This window comes from Ciconia boyciana, chromosome 4, assembly GCF_034638445.1.
Source record: "Ciconia boyciana chromosome 4, ASM3463844v1, whole genome shotgun sequence".
Taxonomy (NCBI): Eukaryota; Metazoa; Chordata; class Aves; order Ciconiiformes; family Ciconiidae; genus Ciconia; species Ciconia boyciana.
The window spans coordinates 100853250-100873122 of record NC_132937.1 but is presented as its reverse complement, the minus strand read 5'-3'; the positions used below and the strand labels follow the sequence as shown (position 1 = coordinate 100873122).

At 33.9% G+C, this 19873-nt stretch overlaps 1 protein-coding gene across 11 annotated transcripts in view; it reads left to right on the top strand.

The window, feature by feature from the left end:
• KIAA0825 (KIAA0825 ortholog) overlaps nt 1-19873 on the top strand; it is a 252235-nt gene that overhangs the window by 151054 nt on the left and 81308 nt on the right. The window contains exon 24 of one of the 11 annotated variants that reach the window (XM_072860779.1): nt 7447-7650. The exons of the other annotated variants lie outside the window; for them this stretch is intronic. Coding sequence (XP_072716880.1) covers nt 7447-7465 — 19 coding nt within the window. The 3' untranslated portion in view covers nt 7466-7650. Of the gene's footprint in view, nt 1-7446; nt 7651-19873 lie in introns of those variants that run through there. 11 annotated transcript variants of the gene reach the window in all.

The following is a 19873-nucleotide window of genomic DNA, read 5'->3' as shown; positions in this document are numbered from 1 at the left end:
TCTGTTCATATGAGGACAAACCTATGTCAGTACGAGATACTGTGTTACTAGTGTCAGATCAGTAAAGTATTTAAGTGAATATTTACTGTGAGGCAGCAAAATAGGATTTAAAGAAGTGATGCCCTATATCTCAAGGAATATATTCTGAAGTGCTTCATTTTCAGCTGAAGGAAATATTCTGTTGACTTTTTTCTTTTTTTTTTTTAAAGAAAAACATTTAGTAATATACATTTAATCTTTGGGTTATTGTATCATCTGTTGTTTAGGAATGCTAATTGTTAGAATAAGGAAAAAAATAGAGTTTAAACAACATACTAGTTCCTCCCACTGGGCTAAGAATTAGCAAAGTCATGGCTTCACAAAGTTGGTGTCAAATATTTCTGCAGTTAATGCAATAAAGAAATTAGAATGAGTTTTTCTTACTGCACTGAAATAGCTTAGGAAGAGGGATGAAGAAAGGAAGGTAATTTTTCTGTTGCTTAAAATACTATTCTCATAGTTTATTGAAATGATAAATAATAAGACTGAAACATGTAGAACAAGCTTTGGTATAACTGAATTAATTTTAAAAGAGCTGGGGTGTTACAGGGAGTGCGCACCCTGTGAACTGAGTGGTTTTTTCTTTAATGACATTTTCTCAGCATCCGATAATAACATAAAAATAAAGCTTTTATATCTTCTGAAGCAGACTTGTCAAGTTCTCAGTGGCATCTTATAATTGTGAAAACTGAAGGTATGCTTTAGCTCTCCTCTGTTAAGCATCTATATCGAGGTCTTATTTTTCTCTATAGTTTTAAATGTGTGGGAGAATTTGATCAGTGTCCTTTTTATATTCAAAATGAGCCAGCTTCTGTCTCAAAAGTGTCTTATTGTCATGATGTCACTGCATCTCAAGATTTGTGACCTTTTGCTCCATATGGATTCATGGTAGTCCTCGTGTTTTTGCAGACTAGATTGCTTTTGTCCCCCCGCTAGGGGGTATCAAAGCCTTTTGGACTAAAGTTTCACATTCTGGTAGGTTTGCAAATAAATAAATAAGTGAAATAAAAATAATATACTAAAAGTACCCAACAACAACTGAAAGCACCCAACAAAGAAACAAACCTAAAGTTTATGTATAATAAGGACCGCCAGATGTCGCAAAGGCATCATTGATGAAGTGTTTTTTTATCCAAAATGTGGCACTTATATGAGGAATAGTAGTATTGTGTTTGAGAGTTGCAGAGGCCATAACAGGTCAGTGAAATGTCCTTCAAACATTTGATTTTTACATTTGAGAATAGGCCAAGATGAAAAGATAACCACATATCTGACATTGACGTTACTACCATTTAGACAACCGATGCAATTGCCTTAGTCAGTGGGATCAATCAGACCTTTATTACTTTGAAAACCACATAAAAGATTTAGTTTTGTTTTTTTCTTATAAAAAATGAAGGTTCTGAACTTCATCAGATCACAAACTTCTAAATGTAAAATCATTATAATATGTATATAGTTTTATTTTCCCCTTGTTCTTTTAAAAGTTGGATACTATAAAAAACATTAAAAAGAATAACAAGTAGTCTTGAAAGAATTTGAGCTGAGTTGAACAGTATGCATAAATTGGCAGTTTAACAAGTAGAACTTGGAAACAAGTATTTGATGATTGATTTTTTATTGAGACAGAATGAGAATGATAGTGGATAAAGTGATTTTCCTTATTGAGAGAAAATATAGTGTTTTTCAACATGTCTTCAGTATGAATGGAAGCCCTGTCACAAAAACTGAGCAACACATAATATCTTTTAAAAGGTAAATTAACATAAGTATATCACTTAGTTTATGGATCAAATTTTACACTTGTCAGTTTTAGTCATAATGTCATAAAGTTTATATTATAAAGATAGTGTTATTACCTTTGTTATGTCCTGGAAAAGCCTAATATTAACTGAGTTCATTGTAGAATTTAAAGTATATTCAGCTGAAGAAATGCCAGTGCAGAAAATTAAGTCCAAAATATGTATTCATGTGCAGATCTTAGTCAAATCCCTAGTAATTTTAAGTACTTGAAATACATTATTCAACAAGTAACCTGGTGTATGGTTGCGTTTAATGGGCTCTGCCTGAGTATACAGAAGCTGTCAAGATAAAATATGGAACATGCATCATTCTAATTCAATTATGATTATTCTTAAAAAATAAAATAAATGTGTGTCCATGTGTGTTTGTGTTGTATGTGGAAATGTGCAATCTTTATTGCTAAGACTGGATTTGAATTTGGTTTGTATGATTCTTCCTAATTTCTCTGTTGCTCGGGAATATGTGTATACGCCACATATACACACAACATATAAACAGATAAATCATGTTTATTCAAATGTTGAAGATGTTCAAAATGTTAATTGGATTTATACTGAATGCATATATGTATACTGAACATACATTTCTGCTTCCCCATGTTATACATAGAAAAATAAATTAGTGGTATAGTTATGCATATACATATTTGCATAACTGTAATAACACAAGTTAAACAGGCCCTGGACTTTCCTCTAACTTCAAGTAAAATGCTTGTTGAGAATTGATGAGTGGAAGCAAGCATGCCTTTTTCTCCGATCATGATTTCGATTACATTTGTATTTTATAATTGTGATGTCAGTGGAGTTCTTAACTTAATAGGCAGTTCCTAACTTAATAGACATAGTTGCATAATATTCCATGGATATCAAATTCTTAACTCTACCTTTGAAGTCTTTGCATGACAATTGAGGGGTTTTTTTGGTCATGGGTTTTTAAATGGAGATACATTTACATATGTGCGTGTTTGTGTACTCTGCTTATGAGCTACATACATATGGAATACTTTGTGTTTTGTTCTAAGACTTTATGTATATTTAACCTTTAATTTAACTAGCAGGTTGTAAGATTTCCATAAAAAATAGATGAGCTTTGAACTCACTGAATGTTATTGGTGTAGCACAATCAATCATTTCTAAAGGTTAATGGTGTTAAAAACAATGAGAACATATGTCTTATTTTTAATACTGTTATATTAGTAAAATTATTTAGCATAAGTAAGGAATTTGTATCCTGTTCTTTGTGTTAAATCAGGATTTACAGGTTTTGAATAGCAGATTATAGGTTTTATTATCAAAGTTAAAGGGGGAAAAAGACAAGTAAGTATTTATATAAACTTTTTTACTATGAATAAGATAATTGGTGATATGGTAGCTATGGCATCTTTCTAGAGCTAAGTTGATCTGGAATGTATTACAATTTTTTGAAATGTTTTTACTTTGCTCCATCCCATTCTGCTATCTTTTAATAAAATATGACTTATATAGGTGTTATCCTAATTACATCATACATGCAATTCCTCAATGAAATAAAAAGTCAATACTTGAATGACAGTGTGGCGGGGGGGCACAGGATTTCAAATGGTAAAAACCTGCTGTGGTAACAAAGACTGAATCCATCCCTATGTTGCATAGCTTCCTGATCATATCTTTAAACCTGATAGTAACAAAGAATATTTATTTGTTGCCAAGCTATTGTAGGATTTATTTCTGAACTCAAATCCCAATTATCAAGAAAATTGCATCCTCTTTATCTCGCAGAAGGGTATACTGCATCATAGCATATTTGGTTATTTGGTACTATAATATTATTACCTTGCTTGAAACACATGGTCCCTCTTGATATACAAGAAAAAAACTGAATCAATTTCAATAAATTAATAGGGATGAGAATCCCAATCCATCGTTCTTTTCAGAGGTTCACATACATTGTAATGAAATGCATTAGGAGTTTTCTTCACTTGAAATCCAAATGAGACCCATTTTGGCTCACACCCTTGACAGTCTCTTTTATAAGCACTGCTGTCTCCTGTTCATGTGTGGGCTTAGTAAAATGCTTCCTTTGTAAGATGCACAGAGACAATATAATGCCATGAAAGACGAAGGTGTCAAAACACAAAGTTAGAGGCAATCTAATCAATGCCTCCTGATTTAGCCTTTGAAGGCTCTCTTCATTAAAACTCTTTAATTGTGAGGCTTATCTTGAGGTAGAGCTGTTACTTAATATTTTTCAGTGTCATTCTTTGGACAGTCATTTGTACCTTTTAAACGTAATTTCAATATTCATTGTTTAGTAAATTGGATGCCTTGTTAGCAATAGTGGTGGTATGAATGACTTGCATTCAAGTGATTGAAGGTAATAGTGTATAAATGCTTGGTTCTCTCCCCCTGAAGTTTAATGTGTTTTATTTCTATGTATGTCATTATAAAATATATGGTTTTCATTATGGGTCTTTTTATGTACAGGAATGCAGGTTAGAATGTTTTAGAATTATGAATAGAAAGACTTCTAGCTGAATCTTTTTGAACTTTTTAAAATTTTCAGATTTAGTGCAAACATTATAAATTCTATGTAAGTGGTAAAAAATGTGATCTCAGATTATATTATTCTGAATAAATTCTGAAAAGTTATGAGATAAACAAAGTTGGCACATAGGTATTTTCTTCACAAATAATCATAAAGTTGGTAGTGGTTGCTAGAAAGCAACTTCTTGAAATCAGTTGAAAACAAAGTGTGTCTGAAAGCACATAATTTGGAAAATGCTTTTAAAAGAAATACTTACTTTCCATCTGAAAACTGCCAACATAAAAATAAATGAAAGCCTACAATACAAGTAATTTTTTTTTGTGAGCCAGATGACATATTTTGTTTTTAAAAAAGATGCATACATATACAGTTTGTGTGTGTGTGTGTGAGGTGAATTGTGCTGTAGTACCACATGTAATGCATGTATGTACTATGTCAGTAAATGCATTTTCATATTACAGTATTTGCTCGTAGTCCTACTAAAATTTTGAAAGATGTACTGGAAAAGAAACATTGCGTATTTTTACAATCTCGTAAAACCTACATCTATTTAATGTCTGGAATATCAGGAAAGCTAAAACTATCGGGTGTTTCCCTTGTAATAATTAACAATAAAAGTAATTTTAACACATAAAAAAAGCAAAAAGATTAAGACTATAGAATTGATTTGCAGAAATCCTTGAAAATGGAAGAAGAATTGAGGCAACTTTGACCTGATTTTTAAATGAGTAGTGTGGTGAGTACAGCTGCTCTAGCTTAGTAATTATTTGTGATAGGTTGTTTTTGAGTCCCATATGTATAGGAGCTCCAGGCCCAACTACCTCATTTGCTGGCACACAAACAGATTCTTCCAGGTGCTGAAAATTAAATTTTAATATATTATTTAAATATTAAGAGAATTACAGCTTCAGTAATTTTACTGCTACAGCTGTAGTGCAAAGTGTGCCTATACACTACAGAGGTTGTTGCATAGTCTACCAGAATGAAAATTCCCATTGGCTTTAAATACTTTCAAGGAAGTAAATGTTTGATGTAAAGATAAAAACATATATTTGTTATACAATGTATTTTAAAAATATTGTGTGGATCTTGACCTATTTATAGACTAAGATTTTAAAATGTTACATTGCAATTTAAATGAATTCACATTATAAAATGGATAAAAGTTTAAGAAATATTAAGGAAAAACTTAGTTACCCCTGTGCTGAGGGCTTAAGTAAGACAACAGTTCCAAAAAGCTGTTAAGCAGATGGTTAACCTAAAACGTGTATTTAATTATGGTGATACCAAGTTAATATATTTTCTGGATTAAAGTTCAGGCATGTAACTTTAGTACATTTAATCACACGGTAAAAGTGTGTTGCTGAATTGGGGATCTCAATGCTATTTCAGGGTTTAAGGGAAATATTTGGAGCTGACTGGCTTACGCCAATTTTTTTACTGTAAGAAAATTAGGAAGGTTATCATAAAAAGGTAAAGTAAGTTTTAGGTAAGTTGTAGGAAGGTATAATTGCACTGAACTGAAAATACCATACAATTAAATATAATTTTAATTCCAAGAATTTTCTGTGATGCCCATCCTTTCTGTTTCATCATTTCAGCATACTTTTAACTATTCTTGGAATGAGCAGCAACATCCAAGTTCAAATGTGGGTTAAGCAGACTTGGAATGCACTTCTGAGGTTTTATCCTGTTTTGAAACATTAAAACTGAATGTAAATGTGTCCTGAAAAAAACATTGCTATTCTACCTAGATTAGCAGTTAACAGCCTGATCATCTAAGGATGGTATCTCCTGTAGTGGTCTTCTAATAAATATTACAATCCAGAATCTTTAATATGACATCAAATAATTCATTAATTAATTTATTGAGTTTCACTATGCATCAGTAGAAGTCAGTGGCTCACTGGGTTAACTTCAGCCTTGCACAATACTCTGTCTTACCCAGTGAACTTTTATTTTCACTTTTTAAAGCCTGTCCTCTTTAAAAGGGCCTTAAACAGGACTGTGTTGTCAGCAATCTGCTCTTGGTGTCATTTAATTTCTTTCCTAACTGTGTGAATTCTGAAAGGTTGTTTAGGTGAAATTAATTCAGTTATGGATTTAAGTTCTCCACTGATTACTCTTTGTAAAGGGAAATTCTTTCCATTTGTTTTGATTATAGTACTGAATATTGATTGGGATTCATTTTAATAGTGAATAGATCTTTTATTCCATTGTAACAAGATCATCACCCCAGCTCTTGTCCAAAGTCCATCTCACTAAATCCATTAATCTTTGGATTAGATGATTTTTCTGAAAATAGGATAGGCTGTGTAGCCTTATTACAAGGTCATGCTTAAGGCAAAAGTTATAGCAACTTTTAAAACACATTCTAATCTTCACAAAATCATTTTGGAAAGAAGCAAATTGCAGTGCTTTTATCTTAATTATGTAGTTGTATTTCACGATGAATAGTTCACAGTTCCTATTACGGTAATATCTTCTACTATTTTTAATAGTTATGGAATTTCTTCAGTTGGAAAGTTCAAGATAGAACTGGTTTAAAACAAAACACCAGTGTAAAATTAGAGAAATTAAGTCCAGAAAACAGAATCATCACCACATGTCTTATAATCTTTTACTATCTATAAATCTATATTTCTCTATCTATCCGGTGCCTTACATTTTTTTTCAAAGCATCCAATCCCATGTTGTATACATGCTGGTTTTATTTTCATTTTTACTACGATTTAAAAATATTTATATCTGCTAAATTAAACCAAATATTTTTGGTTTATGAATAGCCTTAATTAATTAAGCATCCACATATTTCGTGTAGGTTACACATTGATTTCATCGATACAGAATCAGTCCCTAATCTTCCATCCTATTTGAAATACCTTTCAAGTATAATGAACTATTCCTGTTAATAGTTAGCATAATGTACTTTTGAACAGTTCTTTTGACTGCCGTAAGGTATTTCTTCCCCTACTGAGAGATTCATTTTCTTGTAAAGGAGGAGTATGTGATTCAGACTTACAAAATACATATACAGTCCTATATTCATGAAATAAATTATGACCTCATCTTCCTTTTCAGATCCAGTCTCATGTGCTAATAATGCTACTGTTGGATTTTGTACCATGACAAGATAAATTTACCTGATTTCAAAATTTGATTGTTAAGGACTGTGATGGCATGTTTATTACAAGGCTTGAGGGGATATGGACCCCTTTGCATTACCTGGTGGGGTGTGTGCCCCAGTCCTGTGACACACAAGTCCGCACATCTCTCCGGTCAACATCAAGGCTACCTCCAGCCTAGTGATGGCTCTAATCGTTATCCAATCAGATGGTTATACCCTGCAATTTGATGAACGCTACTAATGAAGATAAAATAAATTACATTTTCTCTTCCACGTTGTTAACTATTATTAATGTTTACATTGACCAGAAATGAGTTGTCTTACTGGGTTCTCTCCGATAAGTGATGCTGGGAAAGATAGCCACATCAGCTGTTGCCTCACACTGCTTGACGTTGTGCAAAATATTTTTTTGCTGAGATAATGCAACTTCTGTTTTATTAAACATACAGAACCTATAATTCAAAACTATCAACAGACTAGGTATTTCTATGTATAGAAATAAAAAAGATAAAATTGATCATGATTGAAAGTATAATGCTAGAAATTTCTAAAACAAACACCCCTTTATTAAATTGAAACAAAGTGATTTATAATGTCATTTATGTCTCTTTTTAAGGCAATAACATAAAAAATAGCTACGTTAGAAATCTGTCTTAAGAACTGAAAATGCATTATCTGAAGCAAATCCAGAGCCTAACTTTGTAATCTCACCATTAGAAGACAACAAACTGGTAAAGCAGAATGCTTTGCTCTTAAACGGACTTTCACAATGGCTTGGGACTTTGTTTTCCCTTGATTTAACAGGAGACGTTCCCAGACTGAAAGTGTGAGTCTAATGAAGACAATGACAAAATTTCAGTAAGGCTATGATTTCCTCTCGGGTGACAAAGTATTATTGATTTTTTTTCTTCTTTTCTTTTAACATTTGAAGTATTGTAAAAATTTTATTTGAAGCTGTAGTACACATTTAAAAAATGTACAGAATTCCTTACATGTAAAATAAGCAGAGGAGGGAAGAGTGACAATTCAGAAAATACAGGAAGTCTTTTTTTCGCTTGCTTTCTCTTCCCAGTAAGCAGCATCTTGAGAACATAAATCCATACATAAGACTCACAGAATTAATATAGTGGAAGAGGTTTTTTAAGTTTTTGTTCACCACATTGTGACTCGTTCTGTGTGATTATGACCCTGAGACTTCTTAAAACTATCTTTCCCTTACAACAACTATAGATATACTGTAGATTTCAAGTGAAGTACTTAAAACATAACCTCATTTCTCAGGGAATTGCCAAATTTTAACATTTAACTGAATTTTCCTGAATGCTGAGATATAAGGGATTGACCCCTCAAGATGGAACAAGTCTAATTGGAAGTAGCATAAAAGATGATAATATCAGTGGGTTTCAATGTAGTATAATTATATGTTGAAGCAGAACCCTGAAACTCTATTACTGCACATTGACAGGCAGTATCTTAAAAGCCAAAGTCAGGAAGCTAATTTCCAGGGAAAATAATAGTAGACAGATTAATACAAAATATGTATTTTAATTACAAACCATCATAGCCTAATCATCAGAAGCCCTTTCTTTTCTTTTATTTCTTTCTTTTTTTCTTTTTTTTTTTTTTTTAAACTGTTAGGTATTTTTATTGTTTCCTTGTATTTCAAATGAGATTTAGTAAAAGCTAAAATCCTGGCATTCTCAGATTGTAAGGGCCTACAAAACTTATGTTCAACATCTCTCCCTTTTTCATGCTCAGTAATTAAAAATGGCTATGGGCATTTTTCATCCTTTGAGATTTACCAACTGCTATAGCATTTGCAGAATGATTTCTTCACCTGCTTTTACATGGAATAACCAAATATCGGAGCAGCTTGAAGTACTTAAAAAAAAAAAAGTTTACCTCTAGGCTTCTCATCTTCAGCACATAGGTGGCTATATTGCTATTCCACCATTCAATTAATTTGGAAATCCGAAGAACAAAAGTCATTAATAAGTCTTTTGTCATGGATAAAAGAAGAGAGATTCCTTTTTAGTATTTGTATGTCATCATGCCAGGCCTAGAAAATTAGCCTAATTTATTATTTAAAACACTGGTGGGATTCCTAATTGCATTCATCATTAGATATGACACGTTTAGAACCGAGAACCATATCCAGTGAGAATTTTCCAGTTTGAATTTTGAAATAAAAATATTTTTCAAGAGATCCCTAGCTATTGCTTGTTACTATGGCAACAGCCCTATTTGTCTGAGAGCTCTGCCCGCTGCCAATGGGAGCGCGAGCAGCGTCAACTAAACATACGAATACATCAAAGACAAATTCATATGCTCAATCTGATCAGCTCAATTAATGTAAGAACAGAAGCTGAAGGGGGTTAAAAGAGGGCATCCATTCAGGATAGATGAAGCCTCTTTTAGCAGAATATATACGCCGGCCTTTTGGGGGAGGAATTTAGCACACTGTCAAAAACATTATCAGAAAAGGAAAGTACTAGGCCTCCTACACCTAACAGATATGAAGCTGTCAGACAAAGAATAGCACTATTCATTAAATGACACTTATTTTCTCCCACTTTACAAGAATACAGTGAACAAAACAAGCAGGGGAGCAGCTGAGAGAGACACTTTTTTCTTTTCCTGGTGATGACAGACATGCAGCAATTATGGTGATAACTAAGGAATACTAAACAAGAAGCCAGGCTCCATTATGTTTATCACCTAAAATTTTATGTTACTAAATTTGCATGCGACTCTTGTTTTGTTTTATTATTTATGTCTAGGACAAATTAGATCCTTTTGTTTTTAACATGGTGCTTTCAGTTTGGTGAAGAATGCCGCTAAACTATACGCATTCTCCTGTTTTTCTTGTTAAATGGCCATATCAAGTTGAAGTGCTTTTGAAGTGAGAGAGTTTCAAAGCACAACAAAACTGCTGTTACCAGTGGGGGGGAAAAGAGCATTAATGTAATGGCAGGTATTGTGTACTACTTCTGCCATACATAACTTAGAAGGCAGTTAGTGAAAATCTCTGCTAATTCTCACCTTGACTTGCAGAACATGGTAGGACTTTGTTTTATATTTTTAGCTTGGTTATTTACATGGTTCTATAAAGTTTGTAGGTGTTACGTAAGTTTGTTTTATAGCAGACGGAAGTGAGCGGGAAGTCCCACAAGGTTACTAGCTTTTAAGAATCTTATACTTAAGCCATGATGATCTGATTTAAGGCCTATTATCAATAGTCTGCTACTTTTATCTGCATGATCATGGCCTGATTGATACTGACTTCGTAGCCATGTACTCCATAATACGCTGTCAGGCAATGCTGACAGCTGCAATGAAAGAACAATAAATGTGGGGCAGCAGTAATGTAAAGGTCCAGCCAGGCTGTATGAAAACTGATAGCTGCGATATTGGCTCCTATGTTACCACATATACTAGCCCCTTTGAGAATTTCTTGGTGAGTGAATTAAAATGGTCTCCTGATACACAGAGAGAGGGCAGGGGGAAGGTCTTCACTTAAAAAGCCTGCAGATTGCTAAATCCCTGCATTAAAGTTGATGGGTGGACATAAACTTAATTAAAAAAAAAAAAAATTCAAGAAATGTTCCTTCTCTGAAAAATGGATGCACACAAATTGCTGTATATACTAGTACACACAAGTACATAATATGACTAAATTTAATGCGATAGTTTAAACGTTTTGATAGGACATCTTTTTCTAGTACTCCAGCTAAGTTTTTGAGGAAGCTTTTGATTTTCATTTATTTTTACATGTGTTAATTATCATGCAGCAAGAAATTTGCAGTTTACAATGTAATTAAATTAAAGCTCCGTAATCTTATACCTATTACTCTAAGACAAATCATAATGACTTAAACCGGGCCTTGATTTCAGCTAAGGCCTGTGACATACTGAATTCAGTGCTTTTTTGTTTCATGTTGTGAATGTATGTAGATGTGGGTCCGCTATTAAACTAAAGAAAATAGTAAAAAGAAAATAAAGCAACCAGTATCTAAGTTTATAATAGAATATTATGTTCCTGTGCCTTTTGTTTATAGCATTTTTGTGGTGTCAAACACTTCAAGAAACTGTAGGCCAAACAACAATATCTAGCTTGTAAAGACACAAGAAAAGTGTGTTCTCTTGCATTCTCTACCCTCCTTACCAAATAAATAAATACCACTCAGGTGTCAAAAACAAAATATAAATATAATTACTTCCATTTTGTTGATTATTTTATTGTTTAAGAACATATAGAAAGACTGAGGCCTCAGTCAAGTTCAAATCCCAGTTTTGTGAAAGATAAAAACCAGGTTCCTTGCCTCAAAGACATGATGGTCCCTGTTATATATAGGTATTATGATAAGAAATATGTAAGAGAACTACAGTCCTTTAGAGATCTGTTTAGTTATTTTAGTATCTTTTCGCTCTAGTTAGGCTCAGAAAAGCATTACTTTTAAAAAACCTTAAAACTACAAGTTTATAATTTCATGGTGAAAATGCTAATAGATCTGTCCATCTTTGAAAGAAAAAAAGCTTTGTTCGTGTGCTGTCGTTTAAATCTTTCCTAATCTTGATATAATATATTGAATCAGCATTCCTTTTACTCTTACTGAGATTGAAGTTCTTCCTACATGTTCGTGTGCAATAAACTCAGAGGATTTCACAGAGCACTAGCCAACCTGTGCCAACTCCTTGCATGACCATGTCTAGTTTGCTGTTTGCTCTAGCCGTCTTGTGTTTAGTATGCACTGCAGACAATGTGTATATTTTATGTTATTGTGGTGGACAGTTTGTGTGCTATTACCGATGTCTTGAGTTTATGGCATACTGCTTTCTAGTGTAGAGAAAGTAAAAGTTTGTGACTTTATGAAAATCTTTATAAACTTCATAAAGCATAGGGCTTACAATATAATGGTATATAGTATTTACATGCTCCTGGTGACGTGCAAAGATACTTTATATGAGAGTGTGCAAGAAGTCCAAAGGAAGAATTAGAAAGTAGAGTATTTCCAAGACTACATACAAATACGTAATCTGCTGATCAATGAAAACATAAGGCCAACTCCCTCTGTCCTTAATCATGAAATTGGGTTCTTTGTCTATAGTGTGATTAGTTGAATAAGGAAGGCACATGAAATGATTTGACTTAAAGGCTGCAATGGTGGTCTTTCTTGTACATTTGGATAATCAGTATGCAGCATTCAAGTTTCTAAAACAATAAGCTGCTTTTATATTACTGTCATTTGGAAAAGCATATGCTCCTACTAGCTCTTTCCTTTTCTGTAGGTATGGGTTAAAATGTCTAAACTTGATAATTTAAAAAAATTCTTTAAAAAGGAAAAAAAAAACAACAGTTCTAGCCTGGTACCTTGCACAATATGCCAGGAATCAGCCTGAAGCAAATTTTAACATTCACATTATAACCCTCTGAAAGTAGGGATGTATAATGGGAACACTGACAGACCCTGAATGACACTTACGTTGACAGACAGTAGCACCACTAGGCACCCATAATTAGATCTTTTGTGTGCTTGCAGTTAGCTAAAAAATGCTCCCTAGTTTATTAGAAAAACTATTTCAAAATTAATCATCAAAAGGTAAGTTGTGTACTGATGATGGAAATAAAAAGGAATGCAAAAATAATGTTCTTAGTTTTGAATTCGTTAGGATGGCGTCTGTTAGTTTTTCATTTAAAGACACCCCATTGACTAAAGGTTTCATTCAAAGATATCCATCTGACACAACTTATCAAGATAATGAATTTACCTTTTGGAACATGGGCTTTACTTTTTTCTTGAATAGATGATACTCAGTTTAGGTTACTGTGGAGTTTATTAGACACTGTACCAAATAGCTTACTAAGATACATGTGTGTATCTTTTGCATAAGTTCTTATGATAGTTTTGGCTTCTTTGAATTCCTGAATATTTTCAAATTTGCACAGGTTTTCAATGAAATGCATGTGAATAGAACTGTGAGCTGAGGTATTTTCTACATAGTAGTTGTACTGTTAATCTGTAATGCTCTTGTATTCTTAAAATATAAAAGCTTCTCTAATACATTAATTAAATTTAATTACTCTTATTCTAGAAGAAAAATTCAGACTGCGATCATCTGCATTTGGACAGGAGCAAGAAACAAATTTTCTAATTTTTCTATTTAGCCAGTTATTTTTTATAATGTTCCCTATAACACAGAGAAGCTCAGAATGTTATCTGAAAATCATAATTCAAAGCAGAAGGCAATGTTTTGAATTTCTATGTTGTGCACAAGAAATAAAGTAAATATTTGGTTTTGTAGGATGATCAAAATTAATAGTAGGCCAAGAAAGTAGTTTGTTACATATAAGATGTAATGACATAAACTTATTGCACACTGGAGGTCACCCTTGCTACTCCAAATTTTTTTATGTTTTTGTTAAATAAAAAAAAAAAAAAAAGGCAGCCGGTGTATCTTTTGATATGCACATGCTGAGCTTTTTAAAATACTTCAAGCAATAAAACAAGTGTATGTTTGGGATTGTGTTAACTCTTTAATTGATTAAGCAGTATGCAGTATAGGTATAGACCTTTGGAAAAACTTTTTGGTGTGTGTGTTTAGATGAAGTCCCACAAGGATTCTATAGCCTGCATTGAAACCTCTGCTACTGGCAATTGCTTTTATCACTCCAGGAAAGCTAGTTTAAAGCTGGTTCTAGAACATCTAGCTAAATTGCCATTACTTTGGTAGATTGCCATGAGGGACCCACCCATAGCTGTATAGAAGTATTAAATTACCATCAAAATAACTGTTATGTCCTTAGATAGGTACAATTAAATGTTTTATTCAGTTGATGAGCAAAGTGCAAGTTTTACTGTTGATTAGCATAAGAACAGAGCTGAAAGGTCTTGAGAAAGCCCGTCCACTGTAGCCATAGGAATCTCAAAGGAGAAGTTTAAAATTAAATCAGTGTCCTTATATTTTCAGTGTTTTCTATGTCAGAAATCCTTCTGATAGACCAGAATGCAAATGGTATGTTCTCCAGGTTACAGCAAGGTCTTAAACTGAGAACCTACATTCTACAGGAGTTGAACAAAAAAAATTAAAGCAAAATATTCTCTTTCTCAGTCATATGAGATACGGATTTAGCACTCACAGAAAAATCTAAAATCACGGACAGTCCAGCTTAGTCATTTCAAACAAATCTAATACAAATATTTGCTATGAAAACATTGTGTAGTACCTTCCATTAGAGGAGATACAACACTTAACGAACAGTAATTGACAAAGCCCTGTAAAACTTTGTGAAATTCTTTGGATCTGTGTGGCAAGTGTTTTCACTTTAGTGAGTGAGACACACAAATTCACGCTAAGACAAAGTCAGATCGCTCCATGATCTGACTGCGCGACCTGTTAGCTGAAAGTATATGGTACAACATGGGAAAACCTGCCTGGCCATACAACGTAGGAGCTGCTTTACTGAATTAGAACTCTTGTGGTTGGTACCAATATCTTGTCTCTAACAGTATCTCATTCCAGTGTCTTCAGAGGAAGCTGTGATAGATTGTCTAATAAACTAACTGTGATTTAACCATTGTGACATTCAGGATTATGACCCAGGTTTTGAAGCCTACTGGCCTGTGCTTGTGACGAGGAGTAATTGACTTTCTTCAGGGAGCCATCTGTGTTTCTTCAAGTTCTGTGTTTTCATACTTGAAATTAATTTGTCAGGGAAAAACGTTTGTTATAATAAAAGATATATTGGACATGTATTGCCGTTATATTGGAAAATATACGTTACTGGAAAATCTTGTTATTTTTAAACAGAACCATCTAAGTTTTGCGTTCTTTGTTAGGAAGTAGGGACACAGTTGCCTTGCATTCCCCTAAATGTCAGCCTTGGTTGGATGCACTCAAAGAATTAACTGCTTCTTTCCTACCCTAGCAATTTAGCAGCTCCCCCAGTGCCTACAATGCAATAGCTGCTATGAGTGCTGTGTAGCACCATTCCTTTCCAGGGTTTTTAAGTCTCAGAGAGAGCAGATTATAGTCTCTACTGACTTTTCGAGAGCCTCTAGGAGGGCTAGCCAAGAACAAAATATTCCCTGCTCCCTTCTCACATCCAAACCCATAAAAGGTCTTTTCTCCTGCTCTTCAGAAAGGGCAGAAAACTAGCATTCTACCAGTACCACCAGTTAGTATTCTCTAGACTGCAGTCCAAATTTGAAAAAATACTTGCCCACAAAGAACTTCTAGTGTAAACAAAGCATGTCTTATCAATTAATCTACAATAAAGGCAGTCATTTGTCTTTCCTAGCACATGTTAGCTCAGGATCCTGTGGACTTTCCAGCTGGAGATATTTAATCACTCAACACCTGTCACCCAGACTTTTCATGCTGCTCCACATGATGCTTCCACTTTGCAATAGAGTCTGTGTGAAGGGATGTGTGGAGGCTGAATATCCTAGTTCTGTGCTCTTCCATAATGCTGGGTGAATCGTAGATGGGGTCTCACTGGTCACCTTCCCTGGGAAGGCCAAATAGAGAGAAACAGGCCAAGGGTTCAAAATAGACCCAAAGTATTGATTTGCTTTTTATTTGAAACATTTGAAGCCATTACTTTAAACCATTCTGCCTAAAAATATATGTAGGAATGCAGAACCCAAAGGGTTATTTTCTCATACACTGGGTAATTATTACAGCAGTAAAGGTCTCCCTGATACGCATTGCCCTCTGCTATGTGTTTCAAACATTATTTCTTACATCACTTGCCAAAATGCAATTTCTGATATATCATCCTATTTCTTACAGTTTCTGAAACAATTATTTGAAAGTTTGAATTGCGTTTTCTCATCAAAGTGCTCTTCTCTACCAAATTCAGGTAGTGTTTTACTATATAGTTAATGTTGGTACTTACAGGTTGCAGTGCTAAACTCTAAAGATCTGGCTTGTGTATTAGAATCACAGAATCATAGAATCATTTAGGTTGGAAAACACCCTTAAGATCATAAAGTCCAACCATTAACCTAGCACTGCCAAGTCCACCACTAAACCATGTCCCTAAGCACCACACCTACACATCTTTTAAATACCTCCAGGGATGGGGACTCCACCACTTCCCTTAGTAGCAGATCTGAGCCCTTCCTGAGAAGTGAGCTTCAAGTCCCATGTACATGCCTGGAATCCTGGAGCCACCAGTATCCAGGAGGGAAAACCATCACTGCTGGACGGAATGACAAGGACAGAATAGTCTGGAGTAACTCAGGAAAAACGAGTGACCGGCGCCTCTCAATACACTTAACCAGGAGCTAGAAACAGAAGAAACCTGAAGCTGTAGCAGAGACCTCAAGCATACAATAAAATTACTTTATTTAAGACTTGTCACACCATAACCTGTAACTGTCAGCATAACAAGCAGTATAAGGAAAATGTTGTCCTTTTATTTTGGCTTTCTGCTTATTCACCATAACGCACAGTTAGTCTTCAGTAAAATGTGAATTTCTTTTGGAGGATAAAATTGGTCCTGATTTGTAGCTGATATGCTACCTTAAACATGGTTGTGCTAACAAGTTAAATTTTACCATGAATTTATTCTGTTGTGATGGAACAATAAAGTCACAATTCTGAAAGAGGCCTGTAATGTTATGTAATATTATCATCATCAATTAGTAAAAGATGCCTTTCCAGTAGCTTCAACTGAACAGATAATGAAGAGGTGGAAGATGGGAGGAGAATTTGTCATTGACTGAGGAACAGGAATGCACTCCTTCCCACCAGTTTCCCAAACAAGGACTTTTTTTTTACCATATTCTGGCAGCACGCCAGCATGAGCGAGTCAGGCTTTCCAGCTGCCAATTAAAGCAGTCCAGTCCATTTCCTTGCAAAAATGAAATAGTGGCCCAGTAGCAGTATTCACAGTTCAAACTCTGTTTCTTCAGAAGAGTCCTAGACTATTGAGAATGATTTTTTTTTCCTTGACTTGAACCAACAAAAAAAAGCATAAAAGAATGCATTCTGAAGGTGAGATTACACAAGATATGCAGAAATGTGATATCTCAATGTATGAATTTAAATAAATCAGTAGTAAAATTTTCAATCTGTAATCTCTTTAAAACTGCATATTCATTGAGATCACTGAGTCATACCTAAAACCAAAATGAAATCTGTGAAAAGTAACACAGTTAAATAAACTGTATTCAAGACATACAGTCAATCTGTATCGTCACTCAGAAGAGACAACAGATATACACAATTAGTAAAAATTAGACAAGCGGAAGAATCAGTAGTATACTCATAGTATTGGAAAATAAATTAGAGTTTAGTTGTTGTAGATTTCTAGAAAAAAATGGAAAGACAACATACAGAATCTTCATATTCTATGACAATATGATCTCTCATCTTAAGAAAGCTTCCGAGATACTTATCATGTCTTTATAAATAGGACTTATTGCATCACAGCAAGAAATAATCAGAATCTCATAGTTAGATCAATATCGGTTCTGGGTTTTTATGATAATGAGGAGAAATGAAAACTTACTGGGATGTGTTATGTGTTTCTCATGGTACTTGTCATTTTATGATGCATAGCACGTTAAAAAGCCATGGATGACATCAAATCTATGGTTTTAGTTATTCTGACTTCTCCCTTCATACGAAGACGAAAAATCCTTAGCCAATATTTGAGTTATTTATTTCCAGTCTTTATGATCCACAATTTAAATGATATTTTCCTCAGTGATTAATTGTCATAATTAGAAGTAAAAATGTTGGTCTAAGTAGACAATAACTCCCTTACAAAAGAATGGAGCTAGTCAATGAATTTAAGACTAGAGAAACTGCAGATGTTGAAATAAGCTAAATCTTTGCTGAATGAAGGAGCTCATAAAGAAGAGGTAACAAAAATGCTTAATAATGATGGAAGTGGATTTAATTATTACCCAGTCTGTGTGGTGACCTGCACGGTTATTTTTGCAAAAGAGTCTATCATTATTATAGACATATAAAAATATGAAGAAACTGAGTATGAATAAAAATCCATTGTCATTGTCATTCATGCCAGCTAGTTATATCACATTTATCAAAAATGCTGAAGATGTTATACTGGTAGTTTTATTCAATATGTGAATAAACCAGTTGTACATGTAAGGGGTTAATCTGGCTCTAAATTTCACAGTACATGCATTGTCACTACTTGAGGATTTCCTTAATTTTTCACAATATTTTACTCCTTATCCAGAACATCATGACTGCAAAACCAAAATACGTAAAGAAAAAGTTAAGGTAGTACATTTTAGGATACAAAGTTATATATTTTACATCATCATAGAACAGATTTTTCTTTCTCTGACTCCAGTGTAGGGCAAAGCTAATATATTAGTGTGCGTTTCTGTTCCAGACATGCTATTTCTAAATATCCTCATTATCTGATGCTTCTCTTTGGAAATTTGCCTCATTTCTGCCAAGGGTTTTCTAAGTTTCAGTTGTGAAATCCTTATTTCCTAATAATTGTGGGCTTTTATCTGAAAGTAAATGAGAGTCAAGTTATATATATATATGTATATGCTGAAGATCATGGCTTTGAAACCCAAAGCAGAACATTTTCATACCGTATCAGTCTATCAAGCTAAAAAGTGTGTTTCTTCTCTCTTTCTTTTACAAATGGAAATGTGTGTTCAGTGGAATACTTAAATATTCTTGGGGTTTTTTTATTTAAAAAGATACTAGATTCTGTAAATTTATGGAGCAAGATATATGTAGCAATAAATATAGATAGTGTTCATTACATATAGAAGTATATAGAAGTATACATATTAATTATAACAATATGGTATTGCAGAAATGAACTTTATACTTGGAGTGATGGGATTTCTGATGATCTGTGGCTCCTGTGGGAAGGCATTTCGCAGTCTCAGACTAACCCCAAGAAAACTTTTGTTTCCCTTTTGTGAGAGTTTCTTTAGGTCAGAGGACTACTGTCTAGCTTTACTCAGTCTCTTAGGAAAGACGCTGACATCTTTTTAATATTTGAGCAGACTTTGAACATCACTTAAACTCTAGGGGAAGCCACTGTGGCAAGTGGAGATGTTCAGAGTTAAGCATACTCCAGCTAAGAACCCTAATGCTAAGAATGCACATCTTGTTAAGGAAAAATGCACTATACTAGCCAGTTTTTAGAATGAAAAAGTTGTGTCCAATTATTGCATATAGCCCAGCCAAGAAGTAGACGTAATGAGGCTAGGGCATCACTCATTCAGCCTTTTTTGGATAACCCTGGTCTGACCTCATGGCTGACCCTGCTTTGAGCAGGAGGTTGGACTAAAGACCTCCTAAAGTCTTCCAGCCTGAATTTTCCTATGATCTTATGATCATCCACCAGGATTCGAAGAAGTTTCCTAGCAA